The sequence below is a fragment of the Mytilus californianus genome, unplaced genomic scaffold, assembly GCF_021869535.1.
Source record: "Mytilus californianus isolate M0D057914Y unplaced genomic scaffold, xbMytCali1.0.p SCAF_5, whole genome shotgun sequence".
Lineage (NCBI taxonomy): Eukaryota > Metazoa > Mollusca > Bivalvia > Mytilida > Mytilidae > Mytilus > Mytilus californianus.
In genome coordinates, this window is record NW_026262701.1 from 25,288,671 (window position 1) to 25,311,383 (window position 22,713).

The 22,713-nt window shown below is 32.7% G+C and overlaps 1 protein-coding gene across 1 annotated transcript in view; it reads right to left on the minus strand.

The window, feature by feature from the left end:
* Positions 1 to 12,728: 12,728 nt before the first annotated feature.
* Positions 12,729 to 22,713, minus strand: part of LOC127702254 (diphosphomevalonate decarboxylase-like) — a 30,434-nt gene continuing 20,449 nt past the window's right edge. The window contains exons 7-11 of the mRNA XM_052206375.1: positions 21,634 to 21,778; positions 20,667 to 20,834; positions 18,455 to 18,577; positions 13,711 to 13,866; positions 12,729 to 13,052 (exon numbers count right to left, since the gene is read on the minus strand). Coding sequence (XP_052062335.1) covers positions 12,897 to 13,052; positions 13,711 to 13,866; positions 18,455 to 18,577; positions 20,667 to 20,834; positions 21,634 to 21,778 — 748 coding nt within the window. The 3' untranslated portion in view covers positions 12,729 to 12,896. The remainder of the gene's footprint in view (positions 13,053 to 13,710; positions 13,867 to 18,454; positions 18,578 to 20,666; positions 20,835 to 21,633; positions 21,779 to 22,713) is intronic.

Here is a 22,713-nt window from a genome sequence, read left to right on the forward strand (position 1 = left end):
TGCAGAGGATAATAATTAATTCTGATTAAATGGTACATAATGACTTGACTATACATGAATTATTTATAATAAACAAATAATTTAAAAATTGTATGTTTTCGAATATTAAAAATATAGTTGTGAAAATAAATAATCAGTCCCTTGCTTTAATGAAAATGAAAAATCTTGCTTCAATAGTGCAGAAAATAGATAATCTGTCCTCTTAGTTTACAAAAATAAATAACCGATCCAAAACAAATCCTCCTGGCGCCCCCCCCCCCCCCCCCCCCCCCCCCCCAGAATATCAAATGGCCGTCCCCTTATTCATATATCTGATTATTGTTAAATTTTCTATAAACACATGTGACTAGCCACTTAAACGAATCTTGTATACATTAAAACCAAAGCCGTCTGCGTCTATTTACCTTAAATGCCTCAAACGTGGGAACAAAGGTTATGGTATCTGTTAATGTATTCTGAACTCGGAAAACTGAGGGAAGAAGTAGAACTCGTATGTCTGATCCTTGAGTTAAGATGGATGAATGTCATCGGGTGATCTATACTTATGGTATTCCTGTTACTGGGATAAGTAGTGTGTCGACGTACTGGCAGCAAGATGGTACACTCTTGCTAAATTTTTCATGGTATGTCAATGGTTTAGTAAAAAAGAAAATAATCAGATAGTTAATTGAGTGAAAACATCGTTGTATTAGAGATTGTTCACATTATTCTTACCGGTTTCCATCCTCGCGGAAGATATCAATTGCAAAAATGCACAACCGGAAAGCAGGTCATGGTTTGACCCCAATTCTATCAGCATCAATGGAATCCCGTGCCAATATGGAGATTATACGCTATAGTATTACTATTCGTGTCATGCCAAATACAGTTTGAAAGTGTCAATGTACTATAACTCAAACTTATTTTCACGTATGCATCAATTATTATCAACATTTATCTGTACCCACACTTGAATAGTAAAATTAAAATCGGCTTATGTACATTATACAGTTGTATTTTTACAGTGTAAATTAATTTTGTTTTAAAAATTTGCTGTCATTCTCCTAACATATGGAAAACATTAACTGAGAGTCTATGAGTCAATACATCACAATACTGCAGATTTGCCAGTCTTAAAGTAATAAAATGAATAATTGAAAGGAAATTCTCTGTACATAGGAACTGAAAGAATCAATAAGAAAATGGATATTAAGCTTGTTTATTATGGTTCCCATTTAGCGTGGGCATCAACTATCACGCAAAATAATCTAAAGTAAATAAAATTAGCACTTTAAGGTGTCTATATGATCAGTTTTCCATCAATATAATGCTTTTTTATGATGTTTAGGCTCTAAGAGAGATTTTTATAGTCCTGGTTAGATTTCTTTAAGTAATACATTTATTCTGTATGGCAATAGACAATTCCATTTCTTAGTATACAACTCCGTCTTTATTGAGGACGGTTTTGTCTTACAACAAATATAGATTATTACACTTGAACATGCAATGTTACGTGTATCATGTTTATTTTAAAAAATGGTGCTGTGAGTGTTAGATGTTCATGGACACCTTATGAAGAAATTACATTTATATACAATTGTAAATTGAAAGCATGATTCTTATTAGAAAATCACATTGTTTCCTCCAGGACTCAAACCCGTGACCTCTGTGTTCCGAGTCAGCTCTCTAACTGACTGACCTAAAGAATTACATTCCTAGCTCAACCGCTTACGGCTGGCAAATTATCTACTATGCAAGGTAAGCAATCCCGTCACTTTTCCCTCACCTCAACAGTCATCATGCATTATGACTCTCACAACACATGACCTGGCTAGATATGCTCTCTAACCATCGTGGGTTTGTTACTATAAGCATAATTTATAATAGAAATGCACATTGCCCCCCCCCCCCCCCCCCCCCCCCCCTCCGGGACCTCTGTGTTTTAAGTCAGCTCTTTAACCGACCAAGATAAAGAAGTCATTCCCTAGCTCAACCGCTTCGGCCAGCTTAGTATCTACTATGCAAGGGAAACAATCTCGTCACACAAATGAATAATGCCCCGAAGTTTTGGTAGACGTCTCGATACTGCTAGCTTTTAACTAAAAGACTGTTATCCGAATGGTTTACTCACATTTTTGGTTGACATGCAGATATCAAAGTTACAGTATCTATTTTTTTATTATTTTATATTGCATAAATTATCTGTAAGGCAGTTTGAACTAATTCAGTCATTCATTTTTACATTACTGTAGGTCAAGTGACGTTCAGGTTATATTAGAGACTATATATATCTAACAACCATATTGTTACCTCAATTCTGTCTATATCATTTGTCAGATCAAAAAACTTCTTCTGTTTTATGAATAGAAGACATATTAGCCTTTAAGAATTGGTTAAAATTTAAAAAATCCCAAAACGGGATTACATAGTCATTGTATTTCAGAAATGATAATCGCAGCATTCCACAAATTATCAGACATGTTGTCTTTTCAAACACAATGTCGTATGTCAGAGCAGCTTACCGACTATATTTTATCTTGTGAAATGGACTACAGACCATATTAAATGCATTAAAGCTTTTATGGAAAATTTGCCAATACTAGTGGTGGTATTGATTAAAACCTGTCGAAACATTGGCAAAAAAGAGGTAAAAGATACCAAATGGACATTCAAAATCATAAGTCGAAAATAAACTGACAACACCATGGCTAAAAAAGAAAAAGATTAACGAACAAACAATTGTACACAAAACAAAACAAAGAAAACTAAAGACTGGGCAACACGAACTAACCTCACCAAACTCTGGGGGTAATCTCAGGTGCTCCGGAAAGATAAGCAGATCCTGCTCCACATGTGGTACCCGTCGTGTTGCTCATGTAAGTACAAACCCGGTGATAAGTCTAATTCGGTAGGTCACTTTCGGGAAAAGGGGACGGGATTGTAGTTACATATCCATTGTCATCTGTGAAACAGATATTCCATTACGGTCAACCAACTCGAGATGGCGTCTTTAAATTTTACGAAGGTATGATTTCAACTTCACCACTTGGAACTCTTGGTTTAATAGCTTCATTTTTAGCAGTAAGCCTCTGTCAAGGAAATCATAATAGGGAATACAAGCCCTGGAATTGCGTATCAACTGGGAGATATATACTCCGTATGCAGACGCTGCTTGAATGTTGCTACATAGAAATTGAAAGTTCACAATTGGGAAGCTGAAATCATCTCTTTTCTTGTTTTGTTTTCAACCGACCCTCATTGTCAATTTCTAAATGCAAGTCAAGATATGATACAGACTTAACTGTATCTGTTGTATCATTTATCTCAAGTTCGTTGGGATAGATGCGTTAATTCAACATAGTCACCAAATTTTGAATTATTTAGTGAGAGAACATCATCTTTATAGCGAAAAGTGAAGTTAAAGGATACTGCTTCCTAAGATGTTCCTGTATGAAGTCAATGGTAATGGTTTATGTTTGACACATAAAGCTAGTCAAAGTAACTGCAAAACTATATTTGAAATCAGCAAATTTAAAAGTAATCATTCTTATACATGTATATTAATAGACAAATTAGAAACAAATCTCTTTAACACGTGTAGTGCACACAAAACCTATACGCGTGGCCTATATTAGTGTCTCTCAAATAACAAAAGCAACAACAAAGAGGAATATTCGTTTACTGTTAATTTCGTTGAACCTACTTCAACTCTGCCAATTCAGAGAGACACATTCTGTCGAGTCTTAATTGACACAACGAACGTTAGTTTCAGATCCTATTTAATTCTGCAAAGGAACAGAACTCAAAACAAATTATGAGTATCACTATATTATCTGTATCTGTATCCGACCAATGCAAGGAGGTTATGATTAACCACATTTTTTCAAACCTCGATATTGCAGCAATTGTTTTTTAATAGTGATATCAAGGGGGCAGCAGAAAATCATCGGTCAAGGAAAAACAGTAAGTACCATAGTAATAAAGACAACAGTCTACAACCCTATACAGAAAATCTTCGGTCGAGGAAAAACAGTTAATACGATGGTCCAAAAGACAACTGTTTACAACACCATACAGAAAATCTTCGGTCGAGGAAAAACAGTTATTACCATAGAAATAAAGACAACAGTATACAACACCAAACAGAAAATCATCGGTCGAGGAAAAACAGTTAATACCATGGTCAAAAAGACTACAGTCTACAACACCATACAGGAAAAACAGTTAATATCATGGTCCAAAAGACTACAGTCTACAACACCATACAGGAAACACAGTTAATACTATGGTCCAAAAGACAACAGTCTACAACACCATACAGGAAAAACAGTTAATACCATGGTCCAAAAGACAACAGTCTACAACACCATACAGGAAAAACAGTTAATACCATGGTCCAAAAGACAACAGTCTACAACACCATACAGGAAAAACAGTTAATACCATGGTTCAAAAGACAACAATCTTCAACACCATACAGAAAATCAGCGGTCGAGGAAAAACAGATAATATCATGGTCCAAAAGACAACAGTCTACAACACCATACAGGAAAAACAGTTAATATCATGGTCCAAAAGACAACAGTCTACAACACCATACAGAAAAGACAGCAACACGTACCAACTATCAGAGACTAATGAGTAAAATAAAATGCTTGTATTCTCAGAGAGAAAGCTACCTAACAACACTTAAACAGTATAGAAACCCGTCTATATTGTTGAAGACTGTTGTTATCTAGACGTATGTTGGTTATATGGGTCTTTGGGTAGTTTTCAGGTCATTTTCGTTTACAGCACATCTCCTTTTATAACTCAATGTTGACTGTTGTATCCCTATTTTTGACATGTTTACCTATTATGTATGTTTGTTTTGTTCACACATCGTTGTCAATATAATGGAATTTGATGCGACTGTCATAATAGTTAGCTTTAAAACCAGGTTTAATCCACCATTTTCTACATAAGAAAATGCCTGTACCAAGTCAGGAATATGACAGTTGTTATCCATTCGTTTGATGTGTTTGAGCTTTTGATTTTGCCATTTGATTAGGGACTTTCCTGTTTGAATTTTACTCGGAGTTCGGTATTTTTGTGATTTTACTTTTTATCCATGTTCACAGAGTGTGGTTTGTATGTATCATGGTCATACAAATAGCCAATTTCAATTCCATATTATTCGACTTTAATCTTTACATTACAAACGATTTGAAGTTTCAAATAAAGTGTTTTATTAAAACAAAGACACTTATGAATTCACCCATTACAATTAAAATGCAAATGATGCTTTTATACATGTAAGGGCATTTATTCGTGTCTGCTATAAGTAAATGTTGATACACTTTCCCTAATAGTTTCATTACAGTGAAAGGCCTTTTGACAAAATCTTAATGAACTACTGTGTAGTAATAAAAATGTCTGAGATACAATTAGATCTCTTCTTACACGACACCATTAGATTCATTTATTTGACTGTATACTTAATCTAATTTTGAAAATAACCTACTCCGTGATCTCCCTATTTCTTTATATATTGAAAATGTAAATATATTATGGAAGATTAGAAACACGATTCAGAGTAACATTTTGCATTTGTAATGGCTGTAAGGTTATAACTATCAATTTAAAAACACAATTCAGCGTAAAATTTTGTTTTTGTAATGGCTGTAAGATTATAACAATAAATTTAGAAACACAATTCAGAGTAACATTTTGTTTTTGTAATGGTTGTAAGATTATAACTATATATTTAGAAACACAATTTAGAGTAAAAAAAAATTGTAATGGCTGTAAATTATAATAATAAATTTAGAAACACAATTCAGAGTAACATTTTGTTTTTGTAATGGTTGTACGATTATATCCGTTTATGAATCTTGATTCATACATATCTAGAAAGCATGCCACCACATACAATGGTAATCTCAATACTGAACTAGCAAATTCAATTTCCAGTAGCTTGTGTTTTGATGTTGTTGTTATGTCAAATTTCCATTAGACACTCCTTTACCAATGTTCAGTACAAGAACATGTTTAAGTGACACTAAAAACACTGATAGTATCTTAAAAGGGTGCATTCACAAGAAAATTCTCCAAAACAATATATCCTGTTTTTGCAAATTTCTCTCACAGTTTAGAAAGGTCAATATCTGCTTTTAATTCAGCATACTGCGTGTAAGGATAACGAATATCAATTGGAAATGACATTAGAGAAAAAATAAATTCACAAGAAATATAATTAGAATGGTTATTCCTGAAAGGATGATCGGCATAAGTTTCCCCCTTAGGTAAAATATATTAGGCAGAACAGAAAAAAAATCACAAAAGTTTAGCAATAACTGAACTAGAGGCTCTTAAGAGCCAGTGTCACTCACCTGAATCAATGTGCATCTTGAAAAATTACCTCTCTCCAATATTGTTGACTAGAATAAAATTCATTACTAAAATTTTTTTTTATGCCCCACCTAGGGGCATTATTTTTTTTTGGTCCGTGCGTCCGTTTGTTTGTCCGTCTGTCCCGCTTCAAGTTAAAGTTTTTTGTTAAGGTAGTTTTTGATAAAGTTGAAGTCAAACAACTTGAAACTTAGTACACATGTTCCCTATGATATTATCTTTCTAATTTTAATGCCCAATTAGAGTTTGACCCCAATTTCACGGTCCACTGAACATAGAGAAGATATTGCGAGTGGGGCATCCGTGTACTATGGACACATTCTTATTTTATTATGTATTTCTGATAAAATTGTGTTTTTGTAATGGCAGTACGATTATAACTATAACTTTAGAAACACAATTCCGAGAAACATTTTGTTTTTGTAATGGCTATAAGATTATAACTATAAATTTAGAAACACAATTCAGAGTAATATTTTATTTTTGTAATAGTTGTAAGATTATAACTATAAAATTAGAAACACAATTCAGAGAAACATTTTGTTTTTGTAATGGTTGTACGATTATATCCATTAATGAATCTTGATTCATACATATCTAGATAGCATGCCACCACATGCAATGGTTATCTCAATACTGAACTAGCAAATCAAATTTACAGTAGCTTGTGTTTTGATCTTGTTGTTATGTCAAATTTCCATTAGACCATTCTATACCAATGTTCAGGACAAGAATATGTTAAAGTGACACTAAAAACAATGGTAGTATCTTAAAATGGTGTATTCACAAGAAAATTATACAGAACTATATATTCTGTTGTTGCAAATTTCTCTCACTATTAAGAAAGGTCAATATCTGCTTTAAATCCAGCATGCTGCGTGTAAGGATAACGTATATCAATTGGAAATGACATTAGAGAAAAAAATATGTTCAAAAGAAATATATTAGAATAGTTATTCCTGAAAGAATGATCGGCATAAGTTTCCTCCTTTAGTAAAAAATATTAGGCAGAACAGAAAAACAATCACAAAAACTTAGCAATTATAACTGAACTAGAGGCTCTTAAGAGCCAGTGTCGCTCACCTGGATCATTTTGCATCTTCAAAAATGACCACTCTCCAATATTGTTCTGTAGAATAAAATTCATGACTACAATCTTTTTTTATCTTGTATTTCTGATAATGTTCTGTTTAAAATTTCTCTCTATCTACTATAGTTTTTGCCAAAACACAAAAGTTTTTTTTTTGTTGACCTATTTATTAGTTGTGTCTTGCAGATGAGTTTTACTATTTATAGTTTCTCTCTACCTTAAACACAAAAAAGGGTAAAAATCGTCTGTAATGGCAATAACTCGAGCAAGGAGTGGACTGACAATTCTGGCTATGTTGACCCATTGTAGATCTTGACTTGCTGATCATTTTTGCTGTTTATAGTTGTTATTTATACTTTTATCTCCAAAAATGCCAAAATAGGTAAAAATCATCCTTAAAGGGCAATATTCATACAAAAAGTTGACTGACAATTTCAGCCATGTTTACATATTTTTTTATCTTGTCTTATTTGAGGATAATTTTCATTTAAGTCAATAACTCCTATGAGCAGTCAACAAACGATTTGACCTTTTGATTTGTTAGTAGATCTTGTCTTGTGAATGATTTTTGACATTCTATTTATCTATCTATTATATTTTAAAGTTAATAGGAAAAAATGAAAAAAAAATATTGGAAAAATAATTCACTTAAGGACAAAAACTCATAAGGTAATGCAACTTTCATGTACAAATTTGACTTTTCCTTAAGATGTTCGCATCTAAAGAAAACCGTTCGGTTTAAGAATAATATCACCCGAAATAAAATTGACAATATAAAAAAAACATGTACTTCCGGTATGTCCAGTTTGAGCAAAAAAAAAATCCGACATGATTTACTAGACACTTAAATTGAATAATTAACCTATAAACCTCGATATCGCAGCAGTTTTTTTAATAGAGGCAGAAGATATCATGGGGACAGCCAAACAATCATCTTTCGAAGAAAATCATGCAAACCATAGCATGGTCCAAAAGACAACAAGTCTACAAAACAATACATTGAAAAGACTAAGCAACACGAACCCCACGAAAGACCGGGTACAAATAAATAAAATAAGATGCTTGGTATTACCAGAGAGAAAGCTGCTTAATAACAGTAAAAGCATTATAGAAACCTGTTTGTATTATTGAAGTCTTCTGGTATCTAGATGTATGTTGGTTATATGTATCTTTGGGTTGTTTTCAGTCCATTGGCGTATACCCTATATCTCCTTTATGTATGTTCACTGTGATAGGTTTGTATGATCATGGCTATACAAATAGCGTTTAATTCCTAGGCATTCAACTTTAATCTTGACATTAAAAAAGATTTATAAGATGCTTTTAGTAACTTTTTATAAACTTTCCCTGAATAATTTAATAATTTTCTTACAGTGAAAGTCCTTTAGACAAAATCTAAATGAACTATTATGTAGTAATTCAATTGTCTGGGATTCAATTTGATCTCTTCTTACAAGACACCATCAGATTCATTTATTTGTCTGTATGCTTTATCTAATTTTGTTAATGACCTGCCCAGTAATCTCCCTCTTTTGTTATATATAGGATATGTAATTGTATTATGGAAGATTAGAAACATAATTCAGTACAATTTTGCATTTTAATGGCTGTAAGATCATAATTATTTTAAATATAGAAACACAATTCAGAGTAAAAGTTTGTTTTGTAATTATCGTTAGATCATATCAGTTAATCTGCATTCATCTTGATTCATTCATATCTAGAAAGCTGCCATCACATTAATTATTGATCTAGCAAATTATATTTCCAATGCATGGTGTTTTGATGTTATATCCAATGTACAGCAGACAATTCTGCACACTTGTTCAGGACAAGAACATGTTTAAGTGATACTAAAACACTGGGTAATTCTTAATAATGAGGATTCACAAGAACACAAGATCCTGTCATGAGGAATTTCTCTAACTTTTAAGAAAGGCCAATATCTGCTTTTAATTCAGCATTCTGTGTACGAGCAAATATCCATTGGAAATGACATTAGAGAAAAAAATATTTTCAAAAGAAATAACTTCTAATGGTCTTTACTGAAAGAATGACCAGCATAGATTTCTCCTTAAGTAAACTAGAGGTTATAAAGAACCAGTGTCGCTCAACTGGGTCATTGCTCATCTTCATCAATGGCTACTTTTAAACATTGTAGACTCAAATATATATGATGAACTAAAATCCTTTCATTGTTGATCTTGTATTTCTGATATTTTTTTCAGTTTAAAATTTCTCTCTATCTACCAGAGTTTTTGCAAAAAAATCTTTTAATGGCAATAACTTCAAAATGGAATCGACTGACAATTTGGGCTATTTTGATTTTTAATTTCTATTCATCTGTTATAGTTTTGAAGATAAAAGGCCAAAAATGCTAAATATTTGTAAAAATTGTCATTCAAGGCAAACAATTCCTATGCTGTGTCGACTGACAATTTGATCCTTTGATTTATTAGTAGATCTTGTCTTGAAGAGGATTTTTGACTTTCAAAGATTCAACTGTCTACCTATTATAATTTTCAATTAGAAGTAGCAGTTTTCAAAATAATAGACAAAACTTGTATTTTATCCCTGCTTTCTATTTTAAGCCATGTCAGACATGTTGGTTGGGAGGCAGGACATTCTGACACATTTTTTACTCATATGAAGATTGTGCCCAAGGTTGAGTAGACTTTTGTAAAAGTTAACCAACAACAATGATGATGGAAGCCAATTTAAGAGAATACCTCACTTGACTTTTAGAAATTAATGTAACAAGCAAAACTTATTCTTTGGATGTTTTTGTTGTTAGATTTGTGTCTGATTGACATATACCCCATATTTTCTGTTGATCAACAAACCATGAATATGCATGAAATATTTAGCTATTGGTTGTTATCCAAACAACAATTAATCAATCAATAATTGACTGATTTATTGATGGATACTATATGTTCAGCAGCAAATATTACATGCATATTCAGGATGATAAGATATCAAATTGATATAAAACATGATCTTTCAAATTGGCCATTTAGATTTGTTTGGATGTTTAAGATTTCAAAACATCTAATTAGAAGTCATGGTTAGTGACCTTGCATCATCCAATCCAATCTATTCCTTTAAAACTTCAGGTATTTTTCACTATGGAATATCCAAATTATAGTTGGTAAACAACAAATATTTCATAATATAGTCTGGAAATTCTTTGTTTAAACCATTAAATTTTATGATAGTACTGCCATTTAATGCACCAACCTAATTGTAAACAATACTCAACTTAGCAAAGCAGTTAAGTTTCATTGTTTTATTCATTTTTTTTTATATTATAAATTGCAAGTGGATTTAATATTTTGAAAAATCAATAAAACTGTAAAAATTTGATTAAATACTGACAATCTATATATGTTTGCAGGTAAAATGTGCAATCAAAGTGCTAGTGTTTCACTTGAAATTATTGTTTGAATTTGAATTCAAGGTAGTCTTAACATGACCCCTTATAGGGTGTTTCTAGGTTTTACAAACACAAGAGTGCACACGCTGAAATGTCTCGCCTTCTTTACTAACCATTGTTATTATGTTGATAGTCTTAAATATAGAGCTTTACTACAACTATAACATAAACTTAACATGATCCAAGAAAATGAGGTCAAGGTCAGATAAACCCAATTTGAAATACATAATACACCTTACAATTATTCCATACACCAAATATGCTTGAAATATAGTTGACCTTTTGCACATCTAAGAAACAAAATTAACCAGAAAAACTTAACATTGATCAATGAACCAAGAAAATAAGGCCAAGGTCAGATAAACCCTGCCAGACAGACATGTACACCTTACAATCTTTAAATTCTTTAAATATAGTTGACCTTTTGCATCTAGTATCTAAGAAACAAACTTAACCAGGAAAACTTGATTGACCAATGAACCATGAAAATGAGGTCATGGTCGGATGATAATTGCCAGACAGATGTATACACCTTACAATCATTCCATACACCAAATATAGTTGACCTATTGCCTAAAGAATAAGAAAAACAGACCAAAAAACAAAAACTTACCATTGAGCAATGAACCGTAAAAATGAGGTCAAGGTCAAATAAAAAACATGCCAGCCTGACATGCACATCGTAAAATATTTTCATACACCAAATATAGTTGACCTATTGCATACAGTATTAGAAAAACAGACCAAAACACAAAAACTTTACTTTAACCACTGAACCATGAAAATAAGGTCAAGGTCAGATGACACCTGCCAGTTGGACATGTTCACCTTACAATCCTTCCATACAGCAAATATAGTAGACCTATTGCTTATAGTATCTGAGATATGGACTTGACCACCAAAACTTAACCTTGTTCACTGATCCATGAAATGAGGTCGAAGTCAAGTGAAAAATGTCTGACGGGCATGAGGACCTTGCAAGGTACGCACTTACCAAATATAGTTATCCCATTACTCATAATAAGAGAGAAATTAACATTACAAAAAATCTTAGCTTTTTTTTCAAGTAGTCACTGAACCATGAAAATGAGGTCAAGGACAATGGACCTATGACAGACAGAAACTTCATAACATAAGGCATCTATATCCAAAGTATGAAGCATCCAGGTCTTCCACCTTCTAAAATATAAAGCTTTTAAGAAGTTAGCTAATGCCGCCACGGGATCACTATTCCTATGCCGAGCTTTCTGCGACAAAAGTCGCAGGCTCGACAAAAATTAATAGGGCAAAGTGGATGATGATGATGGATGACTGCTTAATGTCCAGCGGCTAATTAATATGCATATTCAGGACGAGAACATGTAATTTGAATATTAACCCTGCTTTGTACTAGACCAACACGCTGAGCCAGATTTTTAACGTGCTTGTTCACAAGGTAACAGTCCGCAGTAAGACATGTCACCTTACCAAGACACATTATTCTGACTCCAAGTCGACCAGTCTTTGCTCTTACTCCTCAATGCTGCATGGTTAGCAGAGAAGCAGCAAACACTAATTTTAAAGTCTTTGGTTTGACCCAGCCTGGGTTCAAACCCACAACCTCCTGCACTCGAGGCCAACATGCTACCACGGGACCAACGAGGTGATTGGGCAAAGTGGAAGTTCTGATTTTAATCAGGTTGCAAGAACTATGAAAAGGGAATGCATATTAATATAGATTATTTATTTTGTCCTAGATGCATTTCATTATTAATTCATTTTATCTCATTTGCTCTGTTTTGTAAAACAATAGGGTTATTTGAAATGTATGCAAAAACAATATTTAACACTGCACAAACTTATTGCTCTTTTATTTCCTCCACATTCATTTGTTAAACAACAATGCAAGATAAAAATCATAAGTTGGTCTTTATTTTTGACAGCTCCATGCATCCTTCATTCTGTAACATCTTATTCCAATAACATAACTACCAACTGTTTTAGCTGGCCCTATGAGAAATTTCAGGTTTTTTCAGACATCAGTTTTGGCCAGCCCATATCATCTACTAGGCTCTCTGATGGGTCCTCTATAACCTGTGGCCCAGGACCAGGTTTGGTGTGGATGACATATTTTACAGACCCATTCTGTTTACTTAACTTAAACTTCTGGATTTCATCCTGTAAAATAAAATATAAAATTGTATTAAGTTGTTTTAAACAACAGAAAGATAAAATGCACCATATATCAATGGCTTATGATTTGGGATCAGCAAAAAGAACTCATCAAAGATAACAAGCTTATAATTTTGTACACCATACTGACTTTTCATCAACATTTCTTGTCAGTGATGCTTAAATCAAAAATGATTAAAATAATCTATTTTGTTATGTAGCTAGAATATGAATTTTGTGACCCAAGTTCATTTCTGGTAAGGACCTAAACTATATTACAGTGAGAAGTGTTGGGCCCATAACCAAAAGGTGATTATATAATGTGCTGTTCAACTTTCTCTTACCCATTTTCCAGGAATAGCCCTCATCTTATAATACTAAGAACCAAGTGTAAGTTTCTAAATAGAGACTGAAGCTGCATCTCTAAGATACTAAGTAAGTAACTCACTATGTATTTAATTTTCTAAGTAATAGGTTAGTAGCAGTATTATCACTGGTATAAATTTTAATGGTGTAAAATATCAATGGTATGTATTCAAATGATTGATTGATGTTTGCTTAACATCCAGTGGAAAATATTTCATGCATGTTCAGGACGAGTATTCAATTGAAAATACAGTTATTAATTTCTGAGAAGTTTATGTTTGATCAAAACCATACTTACTGTGTGTAACGTTTGTTCAGTTATAGGTAAACCCTGTACTGTGCTGTGTCCATTATCAGGCAGAAAAAAGTGTTTCACCAATGAATAAAATCTGGATACTTCAGAATCTAACATGAACAAGCAGGCATTAGGGCCAGCATCAAATGTGTATGATACCTAAAAAATATTGCTGCAGTAAATAAACTAATTTTTCACTTCAAAACATTTTATCGAAGCGGGACCAATATACCTGAATTTATACATCAGACCGTACTGCACTGGTTACCGGGATTTTGGATACACCAAACCGGGCACTTTATATCTGAGAAACAGGCTATATATACCCTCAATTTTAGAATTCATTCATACATTTTTGTTTTATTAAAAATTATCAGTAAATTGTGTGTTCTACAAGGATCACCAGTTCTTCACCATTCATTTGATACCTTAATTACTAAAATATATGCTACATAGTTTAAGATTTACCCTTTTGCGTAGGAACTATTTTGTTTTAAATATGTACTACTTTCCAGTATGTTCTTTTTTAACCAGGCCCAATTAGGTGGTGTTACATCTTACAAAGTCTATCCAAATTATTTTTGCAAAGAATTCCACTCAAGCCAGTGCTATGGGCCGTCTTAAACTTGCAGTGAGGTGAGAGTTTTTTTTTATCCGTGATGAAGGCCTCACTTCTACTTTGACATAAAGAACAGCAATAAAAGCGCTGTTCATTTGCTTTTTGTGTTTTTTTTTCTTTTTTTTTTGCTGTGCATGTACTGATTTTGTGTCATGGATGGATACCCCATATCCTTTGTTTTTCTATTAAGATTCTCTGATAAGATGTGTTATCAGATATACTACTATATCTATATTTACAACTAACACATAACAAGCTAACATACTTTACAATCATATCACAATCAGGTTTATCTGCCTTTAAGATATCTATATTGTGAAAGTACTTTAATTCATGGGGTACCAATTTTCGTGGTTTTCAAGGATGGCTTTATTCATGAATTTAAGTATCCAACGAAATATAACAAATCAAACCATTGAAAGATCCCAATATGGATACGGGCATATAATCTAGAGAATACATCGAATATCAGTAAATGCACTATGAACTATATATACAACTTCAGACAGAATTTTGCCAATTTAATCTTTTAATAAGCCTAAACTGTACAACTTTTAGCCTTTTAACGCTCACGAGAAATTTGTTTTGATCAATGAAAGTCAGACTTCCGGAGATGATATGTGATGATGATATGTGGTGATGATGATATGTGATGATGATGATATGTGATGTTCATTTTATCTCCTAATAATTCGCATAAGAAATAAAATTTATAATATCATATTGGGCTTGTGTTTTACTTCATAAAAACTAATTCTACAATTCAAAGTACATTTGTAGCATTTTTTAAAGTAACCAATTTCTTTAAGTGATATGTTTTTGGCCCAATTAACATCTTTAATGATCTTAATCTGTTGATCATTTGATCTCAGGTTAATTAGTGTCGTCACTTCTGATTACAAGTGTGCAACAGTTAAAATGTTTACTTTGCAATTTCCTTCAATCGAGACAATTTGTAAGCATAGACAAATCAGCTAATTCATGTTATTTCCGAAAGCAATTATTTTATTAAAAATTTCAACAATGTTGTCAGTAATGAAAGTGGAACAAGTACGTGAAAATGAACACCTTATTTTTAAATGGGCCACAAATCATTATAAAACAAACATATGACTATTTTCAAAAATCTACGTTTCTGATGGCTTCAAATTCTTCACTCTAGATTTTTTTCAGAAAACTAAAATCCACCAATTTATGAACCCACAAACATGTAACATAAAATTGAGAATGGAAATGGGGAATGTGTCAAAGAGACAACAACCGACCATAGAGAAGACAACAGCCGAAGTCCACCAATGGGTCTTCAATGCAGTGAAAAACTCCCGCACCCAGAGGCGTCCTTCAGCTGGCCCCTAAACAAATATGTATACTAGTTCAGTGATAATGGATGTCATACTAAACTCCAAATTATACACAAGAAACTAAAATTAAAAATGATACAAGACTAACAAAGGCCAGAGGCTCCTGACTTGGGACAGGCGCAAAAATGCGGCGGGGTTAAACATGTTTTTTGAGATCTCAACCCTCCCCCTATACCTCTAGGCAATGTAGAAAAAACAAACGTACAACAGTACGCACAGTAAAACTCAGTTTAAGAGAAGTTTGAGTTCAATGTCAGAATAGGAAACAAAAGAAAATAAACAAAATGACAATAATACATAAATAACAACAGACTACTAGCAGTTACTGACATGCCAGCTCCAGACCTCAATTAAACTGATTGAAAGATTATGTCTTCATCATATGAATATCAGGCACAATCCCTCCTGTTAGGGGTTTAGTATTATACCATCATAAAATATATGAGAAGAACAAATCCCGTGTTTGCTCAAACCATGAAAATTGATACCCACGAATAAAAGTACTGTAAGTTCAGAAATTATTGCGTGCATTTATTATTGCGATCTTGTCATTTTAGACTTAAATGCGATTTTATTTTTTACGATTTTGAGAAAAATCCTGTTTAATAATTCATATAAATTCAGTGTTCTCCCCAGGATTTTTGGATAGCACCAGGGTAACGCGTGTGGACTTCTTGGTGAAATATTTCATGCAATCAGTTGTGTCGCGTCGCGTCGCTTAGCTCTAGTAACTGTAGTTTTTATGTCTCTTGTTTTGTTTTAACACTGTGGTACTGTGTTATGTAGACATTGATTCAGAAAATTATTGGTAAAAAAGAAGTAAATAAAAAAACAGTTTGTTTACTTTAATATTTTTTTTAAATAAATAAATTATGATTCATAATAAAATATTCATCTGAATTTAAAGTAATTAAATCTTTTATAAAATCCAAAATCAATAAAAATAAAATATCATTCAAAAGAGAACAAAAATGTTCAATTTAAAAAACTTTCTAGTTTTTAGAAAAAAAGTTGTTGTATGTGAAAGGATTCCTGTCATATAAAGAAGATATAAAATTAACAAGAACAATTGCAAATATTGTTTTATTATTTGAACCAAGTTTCTATCTTAAATTTTAATAAAAAGAAATTTTTCATAAATTTTAGATCATTTTGCCATAGATTTCATGTAAATATTAACCTTTCTTGTCTTTGGTGATAATCAAACATAGATACAGACTTAATACTGCCCTAAAATCTAAATCTTTATTTGTCATGAACCATTTAAAAAGAATTCTTAAATCTATAAATTTATCTTTGGTCTATAGATCTATAAGTAACCATATTCAATGTCAACAACTAAGTCTCCCTATTTTCCCGCCTAAATGACAGGAAGTAGATATAAATAGATTTAACATGTGCTTATGGATAAAATTTGCAAGATTACTTCTGTTATTCATTAATTATGGATATAGATATCCAGTTTGAAGGTACAGTCATGCATTTTATTTATAAAATATAATAGATTGCAATTAATTGTAAATAAACTTGAATATTCTACGTGAACTAACTGGGTCATGTGATATGTACAGACAGATACTACAGTTTTAAAACCCGACTATCAAACAAAAACTATGTCATAATTAAAGATTATATTGGCCATGGTTTAATCAGAGACATATAATACTATAATATATAAGAATTGGGAATGTATAGTTGTCCATTATACGTAATGAGCCAGCATTATGATGTACAAAAAATGTACCTATCGGGTCAAGACACTGTTTGTGTACAAAGTATACACCTTATCGCTATTTGTCCGCCATTACTTGACATCACACAAGTTCCCGTAAAATTTTGACGTCATAATAGAAAATATCTGACGCCACAATGGAAAAGTGATTGTTGTATGACGTCAAAAGTTCGAGCGGGACTGATTCTCGGGTCAAGCGGGATTAGCGATAAGGTGTATTTGCCGACTTGTCACAGGTCAGTGCTTGGGTGGAGAGTGAAGCCATAAAATAGTTAACTGTGATCATAAAGTTATGAACTCTTAATTAAAACACAAAAGAATCATGTTACAAGTGTTAATTACATCGATTAAATCCAATCAACAAGGTTAACCTCATAAGGTAAATCGATCACGTGGTGTAAACAATCTGTGTTGAACTGGTTTGAACTGGTCAAATTTCACCTGGAATTTTATACCACACGGTTTAAAGATTTAACAAGTCGTTTAAAACTTTACCGATGTACGATTTTTTAACTGAAAATTTTAGCACCACGGAGAAAAATTATACATCGCGGTAAGAACGATACCACCACGGTAAAAAATTATACATCGCGGGCCCGCGGTCCTTTAAGGGCCTGGGGAGAACACTGAAATTATTTCAAAATATGTTTAAATTATTGCGTTTACAACTCTGTCGCATTTTTCGCAATAATAAAAACCTCGCAATAATTTCTGATTTTACAGTACTTACACAGTATCTTAAAATTTGATCCAATCTGAAAAAACATTGATTTTTTTTCGGATATTCACTTTAAATGACCTTAATAATTAAGGATATTTGATCAAAGAGTTGAGTCTACAGGCCACATGAAGACTATTCACAGAACAGTCCATTTCTGCTCCAAATCCTCAATGCAACATGCTTTAGGAAAAACAAAAAACTTTTTAATAGCATATGTGATGATGATGTGATGATCCTATATCCAAGTGAAAATGTTGAGGATATGTATAGAACTATCTCTCTAAACCCCAAAATACTGAAATTGTAAAACAAACCTTTACATCCTCAATGATATTATTATACTGGTGAACTAATCTAATAATCTGATGTGATGTATCTGTCATGTACGAAATAGGAGGATATGTATCTAAACACACTGCATGGAGCTGGTTACTCTCCTGAAAATCACACAATCAGAGAATATAATACTCAAAATTGACAACAACACTTCAAATGGTCTGCAATTTTATTTGCTATGGTCTACATGTTTCACCTGCAGGTGAAACATGTAGACCATAGCAAATAAAATTGCAGACCATTTGAAGTGTTGTTGTCAATTTTGAGTATTATTTAAATGGTGCATTCATTTGCATAATTTGACAACCCCGCATACCAAGGTATCCACTTCAGGGACTCTATCGAAATGATTCACACAGGCGTTGGTTCACCAAACGGAGTTTAATCAGAGAATATGTCAATTTGGAGAATATGTACATTGTATGGAATTGTTTTCTCTCCCTAAAACACAGTCACAGAATCTGGGAGATTGGAGGATATTCACATACATCTGATTACTCTCCTGGAAGAATAATGCCACTTAATAAAGCAATATTATGCCTAAGTTTCTAAATATTACACATTTTTAGCAGCATTCATTTTCAAACAACTCAAATAAGTGCTAGTCAGTTAAGGTACTATTTGAAATGGTTAAAATTATAATAGGATCCTACATTCTAGAGGGCAGTAGAGACACTGTAAAATTGTAATAGGATCCTATATTCTAGACGGCAGTAGAGACACTGTAAAATTGTAATAGGATCTTACATTCTAGAGGGCAGTAGAGACACTGTAAAATTGTAATAGGATCCTACATTCTAGAGGGCAGTAGAGACACTGTAAAATTGTAATAGGATCCTACATTCTAGAGGACAGTAGAGACACTGTAAAATTGTAATAGGACCCTACATTATAGAGGGCAGTAGAGACACTGTAAAATTGTAATAGGATCCTACATTCTAGAGGGCAGTAGAGACATTGTAATAGGATCTTACATTCTAGAGTAGAGACAATGTAAAATTGTAATAGGATCTTACATTCTAGAGTAGAGACAATGTAAAATTGTAATAGGATCTTACATTCTAGAGTAGAGACAATGTAAAATTGTAATAGGATCTTACATTCTAGAGGGCAGTAGAGACAATGTAAAATTGTAATAGGATCCTACATTCTAGAGGGCAGTAGAGACATTGTAAAATTGTAATAGGATCTCACATTCTAGAGTAGAGACAATGTAAAATTGTAATAGGATCTTACATTCTAGAGTAGAGACAATGTAAAATTGTAATAGGATCTTACATTCTAGAGGGCAGTAGAGACACTGTAAAATTGTAATAGGATCCTACATTCTAGAGGGCAGTAGAGACACTGTAAAATTGTAATAGGATCCTACATTCTAGAGGGCAGTAGAGACACTGTAAAATTGTAATAGGATCCTACATTCTAGAGGACAGTAGAGACACTGTAAAATTGTAATAGGATCCTACATTATAGAGGGCAGTAGAGACATTGTAAAATTGTAATAGGATCTCACATTCTAGAGTAGAGACAATGTAAAATTGTAATAGGATCTTACATTCTAGAGTAGAGACAATGTAAAATTGTAATAGGATCTTACATTCTAGAGGGCAGTAGAGACACTGTAAAATTGTAATAGGATCCTACATTCTAGAGGGCAGTAGAGACACTGTAAAATTGTAATAGGATCCTACATTCTAGAGGACAGTAGAGACACTGTAAAATTGTAATAGGATCCTACATTATAGAGGGCAGTAGAGACACTGTAAAATTGTAATAGGATCCTACATTATAGAGGGCAGTAGAGACACTGTAAAATTGTAATAGGATCCTACATTCTAGAGGGCAGTAGAGACATTGTAAAATTGTAATAGGATCTTACATTCTAGAGTAGAGACAATGTAAAATTGTAATAGGATCTTACATTCTAGAGTAGAGACAATGTAAAATTGTAATAGGATCTTACATTCTAGAGGGCAGTAGAGACAATGTAAAATTGTAATAGGATCCTACATTCTAGATGGCAGCACTGACTAACACAAAAATGTATGTCTCATATCTACTTCTGGTCCAAGATAAAGTGGGAAACAATACTGGACAAAAAGCATCTGTACATGTAATCAGTTAACCAATGATCCTAACTTTATCACCAAAACAAATATTAATCTAAAATTTGATCACATATATTTTTACCTTCATTGTTATCTCAGCAAATGTTTTAAAATCTTTGTTTATTATAGCTTCTGTAATTTGATTTTCCTTGTTGGGAAGTCCAGACAATCTATGTTTTAGTAGCTCACTGGTTTCCACTGTGGTCTGCATCCCTGCTGTACTACTGGTATGTTTTGTCTGGTCACTAACCTGAAAAAAAATGCAAGGGAGATAATTTAGGCAACTACTTTTAATTTTTAGTTTTGAGTCTATGTCACTTCAACCTATCTCAGGGTAGATGTATATGTGTCTGTTTTTGCTTTAAACATATAATATTAATAATGTTTAATCTCAATGACTAAACTATTGTGAAGTCATGAAATATTATTTAATTGGGACATTTTAGCCGTTAAAGAAACAAAAAACACTCCTATACCTTGTATTTCTGTATTTTCCTTAAAAACAAATTGACATCTGCTGAAGTACTCTAATCAACACCATAGCAGGCACTTTCAACTTTTTTGGAGAGGGAGTATAAAAAAAACTGACCAGTACTGTACCAGACTTTCACAACTTTCACAAATAATTGTCATTTTTAAGTCTCAAGATCCAATCTTTTCTAAACTTTAAAATGTATAATAAGCCAAAAATTGTATGTTGAGCATATTGGATACATGTCAATGAGACAGCAACACCCCCCCCCCCCCCAAAAAAAAAAACCCAAACCAATAAGACATTTTAATAGATTCAAATATGGAATATGTTTACTGTTGAGAACATTAAATTGATTCAATATAATGTTTTGAACAGTAAACAAGTGTCCCTATCATGTCAAGCTCTAAATTTCCCTGATAGAATGGAAACATTTTTTATCTAGTAACTGTCAAGTTGAGCTGTATCCACCTGTATTGCCCTACTACTTACAGTTTACCATTGATTTAGAACTGACATTTCAGTATTACAATTCTGACATATAATCTGTTAAAAACCAAAATAACTTTTTTCTCACCACTAAAATGAGCACAGACATTTCTGGCCAGTGAGTATGTGGAGCTATCTGTCTGGCTTTAGAATCTGACCCATCCTCATTTGTTCCTTTATCCCAGGTTACAAATCCTCCATGTATACTTCTACAGGCACTACCTGAACCTTGTCTATAACATATGATATACAACAGTTATGTCAACTTTAAACAATACTGGTTTTACTTTCAGTTTCATTGAAGAATCAAAATGAACTTTAAACGAAATATATATTTCTGTCTTGAATTTGCAACTAAAGGCTCTTTGTGGCTGCATTATTAATGCAGTAATAATTTGATAAGATAATGGATTTATATTTGCATAAATCTAAGTCATTGGGACTCAGGTGGATAGTTGTCTCATTGGTAATCATACCACATCTTTTTATTTTTAAATTAGCAATTATTTTTCATTCAGATCAGAGTTGCTTTGATTCAACAAGTGATGTGGGTTCAAAGGGTTCAACAATCTTTATATGCAAGGTTAAAATATGTTCCCCCAAAGCAGAGGCCTATAGCTTTAAAAAATTCTAGTGTTTTAGAAGAAATAATTTTTAAAAAGTTTGTTTTTGACTGATAACACCAAAAATAGAATGATGACAATAGCTCAGATTTGCTGTTATGTCTAATTGGGTTGGTATGGTCACTTGTCAATGTCAACAACTGGTTAAGGTAAAATAGTGAATGAATTTTACACAAAAGACTAGTGATGATTATACGGTCTAGCATTCTAGTATCTTACAGGTGACATAATCAACTTAAAACAATTTCTTCTCTCCTCTTTCATTTTAATTGATTTAAAGCCTCTCCTTTATTATTTTATTTGGTTTAAAGCCTTAAAGTGGCAACAAGAAGATATATCCTTAGGTCAAAGTGCCCCACTCATACTATAACATTTCAATATGCATGTTCATGGAACCATGAAATCTGGGTTAATTTGGCATATATATTAAACAGTTAACTTCACAATGAACATGCATACCAAGTTTCAAGTTGATGTGACCACAAACTACCTTAAACTCAAACATTCGTCTGATATGTGTAAAACAGACGGATGCACAGATTAAA